The 16,252-nt window shown below is 36.4% G+C and overlaps 1 protein-coding gene across 2 annotated transcripts in view; it reads right to left on the bottom strand.

Moving 5' to 3' along the window:
• Positions 1 to 6,163: 6,163 nt before the first annotated feature.
• Positions 6,164 to 16,252, bottom strand: part of LOC149167936 (protein ALWAYS EARLY 3-like) — a 39,633-nt gene continuing 29,544 nt past the window's right edge. For both annotated transcript variants that reach the window (XM_089431616.1, XM_089431617.1), the window contains exon 6: positions 6,164 to 6,280. In XM_089431616.1, coding sequence (XP_089287742.1) covers positions 6,179 to 6,280 — 102 coding nt within the window. In that variant the 3' untranslated portion in view covers positions 6,164 to 6,178. The remainder of the gene's footprint in view (positions 6,281 to 16,252) is intronic.

The raw sequence follows: 16,252 nt of genomic DNA on the forward strand, positions 1-16,252 counted from the left end.
ATTTTGATGATGATATAGGTAATCAGAAAACTTCTCCTTGATGAAGATGGTTTTCTTCAAAAGTGATCCTTGACTCCAAAGAGAGGGAGATCACCTTAGATCTTTTGATGATGATGACAACGTTCTTGATCTTGCTTCCCTTGGATGAGTAGACTTTGAGATGCTTCGATATTTTTATTTGAGTAGAGATAAGATTCTTTTGAGGTCTCCTTCCTTGTGATGATGTGATGAGTGAGGATCCCAAGAATGCTTCTAGTGTAGACTTCTCCTTTGATCGATCTAGGGTTTTGACACTTTTCTTCTAGATGATGATGTAGCCCTTGTCTTCTTGGAGATGAGAGGATCTTCTTTTAATAGAGTTAAGGCTTCTGTGATCCATATCAGTTTTAGAGAAGATTCTTCAGCGAAAATCACATGGAATTTCATTTGTCGACGCGTTTCGAACCAACTAGTGTGGTTCATCGTCAGGACAAGTTGAAGAAACAGATCCAGTCTAGCAAGATAAATAGTCCAAGCAGAGACTCCAACGGCTACAAAAGATTAACGGCAAATTCCTGACCCTACTGATCTCTGCCCTTATTAAAGCCAAACTCGCCTTAAGGAAAACAGGATGGTTACGCGGATTGTGAAGGCGGTGCTTAATCTGGGCGAAGATGGGAATAATGGAGGAGTCTCTGCAACGTTTCAGAAAAACTAGATCCGATTTCAACCTTGCAACCTGTAAGCGAGCCCGTTCAAAATGACGAACTTTGTTTGCAGTGGCTTCTCCGGGCAAGGATTCAATAATAGAGTTAAGGCTTCTGTGATCCATATCAGTTTTAGAGAAGATTCTTCGGCGAAAATCACATGGAATCTCATTTGTCGACGCGTTTCGAACCAACTAGTGTGGTTCATCATCAGGACAAGTTGAAGAAACAGATCCAGTCTAGCAAGATAAATAGTCCAAGCAGAGACTCCAACGGCTACAAAAGATTAACGGCAAATTCCTGACCCTACTGATCTCTGCCCTTATTAAAGCCAAACTTGCCTTAAGGATCTTCTTTTGATGACTTGGATGCCCTTTTTGAACTTTGGTCTTTGAGTGCTTGAGTGTCCCTTATGGAGCTTCCCTTCCTTAACTTGTCACCTTAGCTCTAATACCATGTTGAGAAATCTAGGGCAGAGACAAGAGGTGATTTCTCTAGTAATGATAACTACTTGTGAATACTTTTTACTTCTTTTGATTAGGTTCTTCTTTAGCTTTGATTATTATAGTGTTCTCTTCATCAAACAGCTATCAAAAATATAAACAACAATGAGACAAGGGACACAAGATGTAGGCGATTAGCCAGGGCCAAAACCTCTCCAACTTAAGAGGAAAACCAAACGAATTCTTCTTCTTATAGAATCTTCAAGTGATGAATTCCAAGACCAAGACCCTTGACCTAACAACCTCTCCAAGACCAAGTCACATGGCTTCCTTGAAACAATTCTTCTTCCTGAGTCAAATTGTTTGTTCCACCATTGATATTGGCTTCTCTTCAGAATTCGGCCTATTATCACAAGCATGCAATTCTCAGCGTCTTCAAAAACCCTAGTTGCAACACGAGTTGTTAAAATTTGGGTACCAGAGGACAAGTGGTTCCCTAAGGCTTTGATCTTTGGCCTAGGGAAAAGTGTCCAAATTTATTTGTGCTTTTCTCCTAAAGTGACTTTATAAGTGGTAAAGTCAATTTAATTTAAAAGTGACTTTATAAGTGGTAAAGTTATTCTAATTTAAAAATGACTTTATAAGTGCTAAAGTTACATTCTAATTTAAAGGTGACTTTATTGAACTCAATGAAGAATTAGAAAGTAAAAAAGTGACTATGGAAATAAAAGGCTAAGTGAGTCTTTATTTAAGTGGGTGAGTTAAAAAATAGAAAGTGAGAATTAAATGCACATTTATTCTCATCCCTAGATCTAAATGAATCTCAGCTATTAGATCTTAGGGTAACCCAAAAGGTCATTTAGAGAATAAAAGGAGAAGAGAAGAGGAAAAGATCATTCATTTTTCATGAGCATTTGAGAGAAAGAGAAGAGAGAGCAAAGAGAAAATTTCTGAGCAGTGAGGAAGTGAAGGAGAGCAGCAAGAAGACATTTCAGCAAATCTGGGCAGCAACATTTATTGGCACGCATCCCAAGGAAAAACCATACAGCAAGAGAAAGGCACAGAAATCGAGGAAGAGGGACAACATGTTCTGGGCACATTTTTCAAGGCTGGTCATACAGCATTTAATGTTGTTTTATTGCTATAAAAAATTCTGTTTTGGTTGTTTGCTGATTGGCATGATTTTCGAGGTGGAGTTCAAGCACGAAAATCAAGATAAGTTGTAATTTGTGGTTGCTAGAATTTTTACTGTGTATTTCAGTTTCTCTGTAAAAACATTTTCAGAAATAAAGAAGAGCTCTCAAACTGGTTTTCCCTAAGAGTTGTAGTGGGATTTTCCACGGTCAGATTGACCAAAAATCACTATGTTATTTTATGTGTGCGGTTGTCATAATTTTGCTGTGTTTTATTTCTGCAATTTCAGCAGTTGTGAAATCTCTAAATTTGTGTTTTCAGAAAAATATTGTCATTTCCAAATTTTAGAATTTTTATCATGCTTGGATTTAAAACTAAATGCATGGAGTGATAAGGAAAACTGATAACCGAAGTGGGGGTTGAAATTTCTTCACGAGTGAGGGACAACAAATGATTTTATCCCTTAATCACTTCTTGCTTGGATGGAGTCCTTTTCTTTTGCAATTCAGCTTGTTTGGAGACTTGATTTCTTCCTTGATTCAGTCGCTAAATTGACTATAATAACTCGACTTCTTCTGCAGCAGATAGTACTAGTCCTCCTCACATGTGTAAGAGATATTTGCCCAAAACAAACGCAGAACACTCTGGCTCCTTCTTCCTTCTTCGCTTGATGAGAGGCTCCTATGCTCGTGTATCTCGCACTTCTTCTTTTATTTCAGATGCTAGATTATTACTCAACAAGTGACGCCGAGCCCTTTATATAGTACTCTGTCCATGCAAAATACGCTGACTTGTGCTTGTGTCCAGGCCGACATCTCCTTCTAGAATAATCTCTAACTCCTTTGGAAGGCCAACTTGAATGAAAGCTTGTGACGAGGTCTTGGATGGTTTATGACTCAAATAAATTCCCTTTTACAATATGTAACGTGCCCAAATGGCTCTTCAATACATGACATTGACTCAAATGACTTTATGACTTAATGACCAAACCAAATAGCTCACAACGGGAGCTTCATCTATAAAATAAAAAAATCCTTGAGCATGAAACCCGTGACTCAAGCATATCATAAATAATTTTACTTTTTCTTCATTACATCAATTATATAGAATCATGATTACACGTCATTATGAAGACTGAACCTAGTTACATATTTCAACATATTGGAGATTCTGAATATAAAAACAACTTTTGAAAGATAATGTTGTGTGATCATTTCACAAATTTGTGGAAGTTCACTAATTTGTAGCATTTCCTTTTCCTTTCTCCACCCCTCAACTAAGAGTTCAAATTTTACATGAGCTTGGGCATGGAATTGAGGGCTTGATAACCCCTAGTAGCACTTCTTGATACTGATGGGTTGATCTCCAGCTAGACTTCGTCACACTGGCCTCTTTTCAAATACTTCCAGGAATCGCCATTGAACAGAGTTCTTTGCATATTCAATTTTACTAGTTTTCAAAAAACTGTTATTATGGGCAGTTGTACTTTTTCTGATGTCCATACATCAAGGGTGCACACAACAAAGCTGACCATATTTTCTTGATCCTACTCAAAAAGCAAGTTCTATGGAACTGTTTTCACTCATATCTGAATGACACATTTTCACCCACTTTTTGCTTTTTGTTTTTTGTGATTATGGGCCAATGCTCCATTTGACCAAAACTTGTACTTCCCTGCATTTTATTTTTTGGAAAAGACTGTCTTTCTAGGCATGCCTATAATTAGTACTTTTATGTCTTTGATGACATGTGGCATTAACCAAGGGGATATCTCTGAGTATTTTTTGTGTTTTGGCCTTGAAAACATACGTCTTAATTTAATACATTTAATCACATATAAAAAAAGGTCAATTCACTTTAATGAATGCAGAGGTTTTTGCTAAAGTTGTCATGAGTAAAGCTCGCACAAAAGGCGTGATGTTTCCATTTTATGTATAAATCTAAGCAAAACAACAATCTGCTTAAGGATTTTATCAATTGTTTTGATGAAATAATTCTTATCAATGACCGAAGGGGAGAAGCGCATAGTTTCAGGTCACCTGAGATATATATTTTAACCATGAAAACAATGACAGAGGTAGAGGATAGGGTCATAATCAGCATTCTCCAATCAATCAGTGCACAAGTTGAGTCAAGGTGTGCAGATATAAGGGTTTTCAAGACAAATTCATGGTAAATTTTGTTTGGTTGTGGTTGCTGTTGATGTCTGGGGTAGCATCGGGAGTATTCTCACGTGTGAGGAAAGTGGGCTAAGTGATGAGATTTTGCACCCATATACCCATGGTATTTTGATGACCCACGGTATTCTAATGACCCATGGTATTGCCCCTTTGGAAAAGTACAAGGGTGAGTGTTTCATTCTTGTGGCTTGGCAAGAGGGCTGAGAGGGAACAAAGACATACAGGAGCACAAGACATTGAGTGAGAGATTCTCTCAAGTAAGCATGAGATGTGCATGAGTAATATTGCAGGTTTGTTTTGAGTTAGATACTCAATTGTGTTGGATATAAGGAAAGAGCACAAAGTAGCAAAGGAGATCCAAATCAGCCAGATTTAGGACAGATCTAGGGCTTGATCCACTGGATCAGATCAAGGTATTGTACATATGTAATTTCATCAAGGACCATTTTCCCTTGTACAGAAGCCCTAGATTCTTGTTGAAGAACTAATAAGAACTGTGTTTTTGAGCTGAAATTTTGTGTCTACTATGCATGATCTGATAAGTTCCAATGGGCAAAATTTCTTTCTAGTTAGACACAGTCATGTGTTTCAGTTCAAAAGCTGTGTTAAGTTCAAATATTTTTCAATAATGACTTTTAAAGCAATGCAATTCATAATTTTTGCTACAATCAATATTTTCAAGTTTGGCGCAGAAATGACATGATTTATCAGAAACGAACGATTCCTTTTATGTTGCTAGAGATTCTTAAACTACAAAAGCATCGCCATTGCGGTTGGGGTGGGGTTAAAGGTGTGCATTTGTCATAAATGCAAATGCACACCTTCACTCCCTCTCCCTCGCGCACATTCCCCTGTATGCTTGTTTAAATTGAGGATCTTTGCTGCCTAGACTCTACTTTGTTGTGTGCCTAATCTAGAATGTCAATAACTTGGGAACTATCAACACAACATTTAAAATTCTGGTCAGCTTTTGTGCAAACGGAATTACTATGCATAGATTCCAAATGCACTTTTCTAACTAAGTGAAATCAAATGTAAATAACATAAAGCAAAAACTAATAAAATCTGCTATGACAAATTAAGTAAATGAAACAGGTTTGGTGAAACAGTCAACAATTCTCAGTAGAACACCATTGAGGAGTCCCCATACAAAAGTACAATATAGGTCCCACGGGACTTATTCACTGATATCGCATGCCTTAGAGCACTCGCAATATCAAGAGCATAACGTGGGCATGTTACTCTTGTTCACATATTTTGCAAGAAAAGACTTTTAAAGCATTGCAATTCATGATTTTTACTACAAACAATATTTTCATGTTTGGCGCGGAAATGACACGATTTATCATAAATGAATGATTCCTTTTATGTTGCTAGAGATTCTGAAAGTACAATAGCTCACGGTCACAGTTGGGGTGGGGGATAAAGGTGTGCATTTGTTATAAAGGAAAATGCACACCTTCTCATGCCCCCCACCCCAACTCCCAAACAAATGCACACCTTCACTCCCTCTCCCCTCACACTCCTGCCCCCCAAACCCCCAAATACAAATGCACAACTCCACCTCTACCCTTATACAAAGACACAACTACACCCACCTGCCTCCCCCCAACAAAACACCTGTTAGTCTGCCAAATTTTTCCAAAATTAAATTAGCATTTCCTTAGAATATACTCAAACACATTTCCCTCCATTGGATGGTCACAGCAATTCTATAAGAGCGGTACAAACATTATCATAGATTATCCCAGCTCAACACAAACATTGGAATTACCTTATTCATACTGTAAAGAGCCTCCACCATCTCCATTGTCCTGTTACGGATCATGGCAGACACCTAAACCAAAAAAAAAAAATCAACTTAGTATTTAAGGCAGCCTTTCTGATCATTAGAAACGAAACAATCCTATATTTCAGTTAGTTAGTGAATACACATTTTGTTTTCTAAACTTTTCTGAAACACAAAAAGTAAAACAGAGGAGAAGATGATTACCTTCTTGCATCATAAAAGTGATTCACTTCTAGGCATGAAAAAACACAAATAAGTGAAAACCCAAACCAATTGGAACTTTATTAAGGTGAAATTTTTACTTATGTCACTTTATATGTCAATACGTGTTCAATGTAATGTTAAAAATTTATCCCAGTTAGATGGTGAAACCAGCTAACCCACCAGGAATGCTATAAATAACTTATGTTTGATGAACTGAGGGTGCGACAGATATTTCAATGCAACTTGATTAATAAATACTTGCAATTCTCTCCATCATTTTAATTCATAAAGGTGTTTATTCCTCTCCATTATTTTCATTCATGAATGTGTACACCCTGTTTTCCTGCATGGTGCCAAAGCGATAATGATTCTCATGCCTATGATACAAAAGGAAAGCCTGAAAGGATGATGAAGGTTGATCTAGAAATACAAGAAATGAAAAATTTAAGCTCGTAACACAGTGAAAAACAAAACAATTTCTTCAGTGACAAATATACAGCTCAGTAGAAGCTCATTCGAACCAATCTACACAAGAAGAATATTTTTCCACAATCACTTTTGTAAGAGAATTTACCAGCAACAGCAGCTATTCAGAGTAACCAAAGGACTCTAAGGAATTTCCAACACACACAGCAATCAGAAACATACAGACAATGAAGACATGTATACCACATAAAATGCTCATCGACCAAGCCCAAAACCCGATATGAAAATCAACAGATTAGCACCAGCTCTTCCAGACTAAGACCTGGAAATAGTGCCTGCATTAACTCAAATAGCAAGACCATCCCAAAAGATTAGCAGAAAGAATACACCCAAGCAAATGCCTTTGTTCGAAGGGAGGCAGAGTAACAAAGATTGTAGAGTGCCAAATAATTCACACAGCACATGAGAAGTTGAAAAATGCACAGATGCCTAGGTAAAGCATTCCCTAAATGCAGAGCATGAGACATACTAATTCCAACAAACATTGGCAAAAGAAACACTAGCCTTCATCTTGCAAACACAAAGTAGATCTACAGTCAACAACCAAATAAAACAACAAAAAGATAAATGATCAAAAATTTTGACAAGGCATCAATGATTTTTTTCATAGCAGAACTTGACAAAACTGAAAACATTTATGCGCTTGATTGATTTCTTAGATAGAACAAAGTTAATTATTTTCAGATATTATTTTCCATCCTACAAATCCTAGTATTTCCATTTCGAAGATCAGAGTAGAAGAGTGGACAATTTTTGCAAATTGTTTCAGTTCCAGAAAAAAGTTTAGTGAATGTTTCAGTTAAGAAATGTCAGTATTGTACATACTGGTCAGTGGTCACAAATTATAGAATGAAATTGTCCGATGGTAATCTGACAAATTTATCATCTAGCAAATAACCATACCAAAATTTATTTGTTCCAAAGAACAAGTTTTTCATCTATTGAATGAATGGTCAACATCTCGCAAAAAACAACTTAAAACAGGAAAAAAAGTAACTAAATAAAGCTTTACCCCATTGAAACAAAGAAGAAGTTGTATTTATATCATTGGTCGGTTGCCTATTGGGCAAGTCTCCAAGTAGAGTAAGGCTCAGTGCGGATGGTTGTCTAGGTGATTTCTACCTTTAACATCAAAATGAGAGGAATAGCATCATGATGGAGCACCAATAATGGGTTTTTGAGAAGATGCGTGTTGATGGATTGAAGAAATGCCACCGCCAGGTGAATTTTCTAGAGCACTGTCAGCCGATTACACAAATGCATTAGTGGATGGGAGCCTGACCTTATTATGCCTTTGCATCAACAATCTTTTGTGAAATTCTTGAAATGTAAAATGTTGAATTTTTGTATTCAGGAAACTTAAAGTGTTATTTGAATTTCGTGTTGGGAAGGTGTTAAAGTGCTAACACAATTAAGTGTTATTGTTAGAGTAATTTACTTCATAATAGTCATTTAGACCATAGACTGGGGACGTTAATGAAGTCACTTGTTGACTTCATCTAATTCATGATCTAGTATTATATTAATAACTTAAAGTACGTTTAAGTCATTTTAAGAATTATACCTTTATTATAAAAGGTCAATATTCTTTTCATTTTATTATCCAAGAAATATTTATCTCTTCCAAGTTCACTTATGTTCTTGGTTTCTTTGTTCCTTTGATTTTTGTAATATGGTATCACAGCCATAGTGAGGGGAAGTTGAAGATAATGTGGGTGAAAGCCTAGTGTCTACACAAATCAATTACAGATGATGGAACTCCTTTTTGATACACACCAAGAAACAGAAAATGCTTTCAACCAAATAAAGCTTGGATGGATTTTATAGTTTAAAGTTTAAACCCAGATATTATTTTCTAGTTTGAAATTCAAACGAGTCTATCTTTCAATTTAAAACTAGATTTTGACAGATACAACATTTTTTTTTGTAAAAATTGGCAGTTTTGTCAGAAATCTCACTAATTTTCAGCAACTCCCAAATGTTCTTAAGTCAGATATAGTGCAGATCAAAGCACTTTTCAGCAGATTTCAGAGTTTTTCCTCTAAATTTTCTTCCAAGGTAATCATCTCATAAAAACCCTCCAAATGCTGCCTCATAATCCATGGATGGTAAACTGAGTAAACAGTCGACCCTTAATACAGAACCTAACCCAGAGGGGATCACGAAAGTTGAAGCAGTGACCTCCCTAACTCTGAGGGTGAGATCTCACATCTAGCTCAACAACACTCGAACTAACCCTCGAGGATAGTGTTTCAACTAGACATGTCGGAGATTTGAACATTTTTGCCCATGGGAGCGCGGTCTAGGAGCAAGCAATGAGGTGATGATGCTTGAACTAATGCACAGACCTTTTTTACCCTCACCCCAACAACCAAAGTGGGTGCAGATGAGGCCAAGTGCAAGTCTTGTGTGACTTTGACAGCAAAGATACTCCCCTCACAGTGTGGCAGCTTAGCTAAAGATATTTTATAAGAAGTATTTCTCGAAAATATTAGAAAACAAAAAAATAAAAATAAAAAACTGTGCTTTCCAACATATTTGAGAGTATTTTCACCGGATCTAAGCATTTTTCAGCAGACACAGAAGTTTTCAACCACATCTAAGAGATTTTCAACTAGATTTAAAACAGATCTGAACAATTTCCAGCAAATCTGAGAATTTTTTGCAGATCAGTGCACTTTGCAGCAGGTTTATTAGCTTTTCAGCCAAAATACTTGTTTTTAACTCCATAATTTTCCATTTAAAACAAGAAAAATGCAGTTTTTTTATTGGTCGCAAGTCGCTATTGCCATTGCATGTTTTATTTTTAGCGACATATAGAGTGATATTTTTGTGTTGTAACGGCTACTTCGTCTAACATAATGTTAGAGGGTACGCAGAAATTTTGTGGAAAAAATTATAATACCTGAAACAGCATATATTGACCATTTGGGCAAGGAAACAAACCAACAACATCTGAAAATGATCAAACCAAGTTCAATGTGTGGAATAGAGAACCAGTAATGTTGACAAACATTTTAGTGAGCAATGAACTGCTTCCCGAAGTGAAGACCACGAGAGATGCTGCATTTATTTCGATAAGACTGAAGGATTTAAATGAAACTTCACATAGTGGTGGAGCCTTCTTTAACAATTTTATATTTATTGTTTTCAATCAAAAAGGATAAAAGTGATTCTTTACAAGATCATTTGTTGGAGATTGAAGATCTTAGAGAATAATTGAATATCATTGGGTGAAAAATGGAAGAAGACATGGTGAGAATCATTCTAAAAAGTTTACCAGCATCATTTGAGCATTTTAGTGAAACCCTATATATTTCTTCTACTGATGTTGACCTAAACATCTAAGCGCCAAGCTCTTGAAAGCAGACAAGTGCAAAAAAAAATTGGAAGTAGCTGCAAGAATGATGGTTCAGAAATGGCTTTAGCAGCAAATTTCAAAGGAAAATGAAAGTTTGCTAAGAACAATGGAAGCAATAAAACAGATCACTCAAGTAATCACGAGACTTGTAAGTGTTATTGGTGTGGAAAGATGGGCCATTAGAAGTTTTTCAAGAATGGGCTACGGGATGAGAAGTATAACCGAGTGTCAAAGAACAAAGCCAATGTTGTAGAGCATATGAAAGAGGAAGACTTCTTTGTTCTTATGGCTAGGGGTAAAGTAGACAATGTGAAAACCTCTGCCAAGTAAAAAATTTAGGGGTTAAATTTCACAGATGGGCTAATTTTCCATGCTTTTTCCATAAATAGAACCCGAAGAGAGAAAAAAAATATTAAAAAAAAAAAAAAAAAAAAAAAAAAAAAAAAAAAAAAAAAAAAACCGCTAATCCACCCAAGATTTATAGGATAAACTTATTTTACCTTTAAAACCACCAAAACTTTATGAACTATATAAAATCATTAAAAATTTGAATATTCTTACAAAAACATCGCCAAACATTTTATTTTATACTTTACATATTCAGGAATAGTAAATTTTTTCAAGGTTTCTACACTTCAAGGTAAATTTTCATCCTTAAAATTTTCCCTAACCTCTGCTTGATATATAGATTTAGGCGTGTCTCACAATTTTAAAAATAAAAGTGATTGGTATTTTAAATATGCTACTAATGAATATTCTACCAATTGAATTATGTGGTCTTTGGTGGTGGGGAGGACGATAAAAAGCAAGGAAAATGTGTCAATAACCTCCCAAGCAAAAGGACAATATTCCTTAATGTTCACTATATTCTAAGAACAAATAAAAATCTACATTCTGTAATTGAATTTTTGAAACATTACCCTCTATTACATGTGATTTTCAACAATCATAAATCTTACTCAAGCATAAGGTCATAAGAAAATGCTCTTGGTACTGAAGAGAGCAGGATTTATTAAGTTGGTTGATGCAAGGGAGGCAAGAGAGTATGCTTTGGTCGACAAGAGTGGTCAAGATAGAAATACGCTTCAGCATCGAAGGAATTGGCATCTGAATTTAAGATCTCTTTCGGATTTAGCTAGAGAAAGTTGGGTTGATGGCTTTCCAAATATACAATATTAGTAAGATGGAGATTATCAAGCTCATAAACAACACAAGACTTTGTTTGAAGAAGGATTAGCTGGCAAAGCTAAGGAGGTTATTCAGTTGATCCATGCTGACATTTGTCTGCATATGAAGATGGCATCATTCTCCCATCCCTAGAATTGTTTCCCTTTTTGTAGATGATTTTTCCAAGCAAACGAGGATGTCTTTCTTGAAGTTGAAATAATATGTGTTTAACGAGTTCAAGAAGTTCAAGGCTTTGATAGAAAACCAATCTGAAAAGGGCATTAATTTTCTCAAATCAGATAATTACAAAGAATTTTGCTCAAGGATTTTCTTTATTTATGTACTCAAGAAGGAATCTAGAGGCAATAAGCTACACCCTACATTCCACAACAAAATGTAGTGGCAGAGAGTTGATATGTACCATTATGGAAATCGCTAGGTGTATGATTAAGAAAAGTATGTAGCTTACAAGGATAAAAGCAAATAAACACATCAGTGTATTTTCACAACTAATCATCAACAGAAGTAATACTCAAGAAGAATCTACAAGAAGCACATTCCATATGAAAACCTCGAGTAAGTCATCAAACTTTTGGTTCAATGGTATATCCATAGGGTCCTAAAGAAGAACAAATCACACTTGATGCAAAATCACATAAAATGATGCTCACAAGGTACAATGACAACCATAAAGCTTATAAGTCGGTTGATATCAAGACTAACACAACATGTCGTAGCCATGATGTGGTAGACGATGAAAACATCAAGATGTTTCAATGGAACTAAGATCTAAAATCAGATGTGAAAGTTGTTGAAAATTATGAGGATATGAAAGGAAAACAAATTTAAGAATGAGACAGACCAACAAGAGGTGAAAATACCTCTGAACATGATTTACATCATTTTACCAATGAAGAGGATGCTAGATATAGCTAAATCAGGAGAAAAACAATGTTGTTTTGCAACAGCAGGTGAGAAAGAAACGACCAAAGGGGTGGTACATCACCTTTAATGACGATCATGTAGATAAGCCACATAATATGATCCAAAAAAGAGGTAAGGCATCCAGTCAATTATAATGCTTATGCTCACTAGAATGAGAGGTTGATATGAGTCAGCAAGGTTGACCAGAAACAGGTAAGGCATCTAGTATGATGAATTATGCTTTGATGGCTAACCGTAAAAACTCTTTTGAGCCTTGTTATCATGAAGAAACCAAAGGCAGCCCAAAATGGGAAAAGGTTATCCAAGTTGAACATGTGATTTTGATAAAGAATCAAACAATGGCTCTCACAAAGCTACCTATAGGGAAGAAACCCTCTAGCTATCAATGGGTTTATAAAGTCAACTACAAGACAAATAGGATGCTTGACAAGCACAAAACAACGATGGTTGCAAATGGCCTTGCTCAAAAGGAATGGAATGACAATGAAGATTCATTTGCTTGTACTGCAAAAATGGAAACATTTAGTCCAATTCTAGCCACAGCAACATAATACGGTTGGAAAACACATTAGATGGTCGTCAACAGTGCCTTCCCCAAGAGTGACCTAGAAGAAAAAGTAGACATGTACCAAATGCAAGGATTTCAAGTTCCAAGAAAGGAATGAATATTTGGTATGAAAATCCAAGAAAGCCTTTTATGGACTAAAACAAACATCCAAGGCATGGTGCATTGAAATTGACAAGTATTTGGGAGAACATGGATTTAGAATGTGCCCTGCTAACACCGTTCTCTTCATTCAAAGAACAAATGGTAATGTAGCGATTCTAGTGATATATATTGATGACATCATCATTACAGGTACCAAAGCAAGAGCAATTGCAAAAGTAAAATCACATTTAAGTTTAGCCCTTGACATGACATATTTATTCTTCCTACAATATTGCTTAGGGATAGAACTGTAGAAGTTTGGCAAACAGATAGATTAGTCACATTTTTGTTCAATGACAAAATATGCCGAAAGTTTGTTAGACAAGTTCATTTCCACAAATTGCAAAATTTCACCTACACCTATGGAGAAGGCCTGAAAATTTAGCAGACATTGATTCAAAGTCAATGAATGAATCAATATACACGCAATTAATGGGCAATTTGATCTATCATATCACCATTAAACCTAACTTACACTATGCAGTTAGCTATATGTCATAATTTAAGCAAGGTCCAAAAACAAAGCAAAGGACAATAACAAAGAGGGTGCTATTGCATGTAAAGGGAAAATTAGAAATCTGTATTCTATATGAGAAAATCAAGTAGCGCCAATTGTGTGGCTATTCAACCTTAAATTTGACAGGAACCATGTATTATAGAAAGTCTACAACAAGTTGTGTCTTCAGTGTTGGCAGAAGGGTAGTTCCTTGGATCAACAAGAAACAACATGCAATTTCACTTTCATCTACACAAGCAAAATATATAGCAGCACTGAAAGAGGCATGTGATGTAGTGTGGCTTGGAAGAATGCTTGCAGATTTAAAAGCCAAAAAGATAAGCCCATGGTACTCTTTTGTGATAAATAGGGAGTTCTCAAGCATACAAGAAACTTTCTCTTCCATAAGAAAGACAGATTAAGAATTTCTGGAGAATCTGTTACTTCAAAAGATCAACTGCCACTATTACACCAGATACAACTATTTCATAAAGACCACAAACAGGCCAGTTACAACATGTCTCTAGAAACTTGAACCCACATAGCTGGGGAAACAAATTGTTCACCAAACAACTTGAGCTAAGATCCTTTGACTTAGATCAAACGGAGGACATGGGGGTGGGCTTTGATCCACTTATGTGTGCACAAGTCATGAAACCATTTGATATGGTTTCTCAGGGTGCAGTCACACGTTCGACCACCACCTCGAGGTGTCCGCATGGCTCCAGGGAAGCCTTCATGGGAATTTAACCTTGCCCAACATGTATTAAATGATAAATTTGTCCCTGTTTTTTCTCTCATTAAATAGCACAATTTAAACCTGTCTTTAAAATTTTGTAATTTACATATTAAGATAGGGTTTGAAATGTTGCATATTTGAATTTTGCCAAGTGCCAAGAGACAAAGACACTGCATGGATCCATGTTGATCTTGTTGATTAGGAGATGTATTACATATATCACAAGAAACACCAAAGGGACAAGTGGGGGCGGTGGGGTGTTGTCTGCAGGGAAGATTAATAGTTTGAAACAAAACTTCGCTGCTATAAGAGACCATTCAGAGACGCATTAAATTGTAGACTGTAGAGGCCATTTAGAGGATCATTAATTATGTATTTTGTTACTGATATGTATTGCACTCGGTGTCATTTTATATTCACCCTTACATAGTATATAGTATATACATCAGCACACTTGTTGAAAATGGCAGCTTCAGCCAAAATTTCATTGAACAAATTATGGAGAAAATTCATATTCCTAACTTTGGACAAGTCAGCCCCGCATGTGTGGAATTTCAGGAGGCTAATCAACACGCAAAGGAGCAAGGAGACTTTTTTTTTACTTTGGGCTATTTCTGCTGCTTTGACCGATCTTTTTGACTGTGGATGGAAGCTGAATATTCCAGGAATCTTTGACTGTGTTTGACCGCATCTTTATCTCTGTTCTGGGCACATTGACTGAGGTTGAATGCAGGCTTTGACTAGGCTTTGACTCCAAGGTTCAACTGTGGCATTTGACCAATGGTTGCAGGAGACTTATTTTGACCAAGATTTTGACTGTGCTTGAAGGCCGAATCTTTGACTGGAATATTCACTGCATTGTCCAAATTTCAGGCTGTCTTTCAGGGCATTGACCATAGGGTTTGACTGAGGCATTGCAGGGTTCGTTGACTGTGGTTGACCAAACTTCCACAGGCCGAACTTCAGCCCTCTGTTGCAGACTGTGATCATTGACCAGATTTAACTCTCTCTCATTAGATTGGTTTTGACTTGGTTGACTTGGAAAGCCAAAGTTTTGACTTTGACTGGTCTATGAGTATAATACTGGACTATGTATCTCACGCTGAGCATTGATTGACTAAGAAGAAGAATTGATTCTGGGTTTTCCCCCTTGTGGAGTTTTGCCCTGGTCTTTGACCAAAAGTCTGTCTCATTGTGCTTGCCTATCTTCTTTTGTGCATAACTGTTTATGATTCTATCTATAATTGCTTAACTGTTACTGGGGTTAATGAAATTGTTTTAAGTAATTATTGCAGCATAGATCATGTGAAAATTAACAGCACTTCACATATTTTCTCTCTGATGGTTTGGAACATTTAATATATATTTTTCATTAAAATTTGAATATTTTATGTATTTTTAATAAACCAAGTCATTCCAAGTCTAAGATGACCCTCAACCTATTCCAAGGCCGACTCTGGGTTTTAAATCATTGGTACTGAGACTGACCCTTAAGAGAGGATGTTAGGGTTATTTATGATCATTTAAACTATACAGGGACATGTTAATAATATCAGTTGTTGACTTAGTTGAAGTTGTGCTTTAGTGAATAATGAGTATCAACCAGGTAGAAGAAATCTATGGAGGCGAATTCACTGATGGAGGACCAAAGCCAGGTTATGGTTTCTCCCTTCGGCACCTTTATCGGTGTTTACGAAGGCCATGGCGGACAGGAGGCCTCTGTGTTTGTTCGTAATAATCTCTACAAACACATCGAAACGGAGAAGGTTTCTACAGTTATCCTTCACGCATTTTTCCAGTCCAGCATTCTGGGCAGCCTCAGCAAGCACAGCTCGGGATCCTTTTGCCTTCACAGCAGATTTGCATTCGCCTTTCTGGTCTCAGCTGGACAGTTATCCGGGCGCTTTGGCCAT

This window comes from Pinus tabuliformis, chromosome 5_1, assembly GCF_031772625.1.
Source record: "Pinus tabuliformis cultivar Carrire ecotype Pingquan chromosome 5_1, CPIR1, whole genome shotgun sequence".
Lineage (NCBI taxonomy): Eukaryota > Viridiplantae > Streptophyta > Pinopsida > Pinales > Pinaceae > Pinus > Pinus tabuliformis.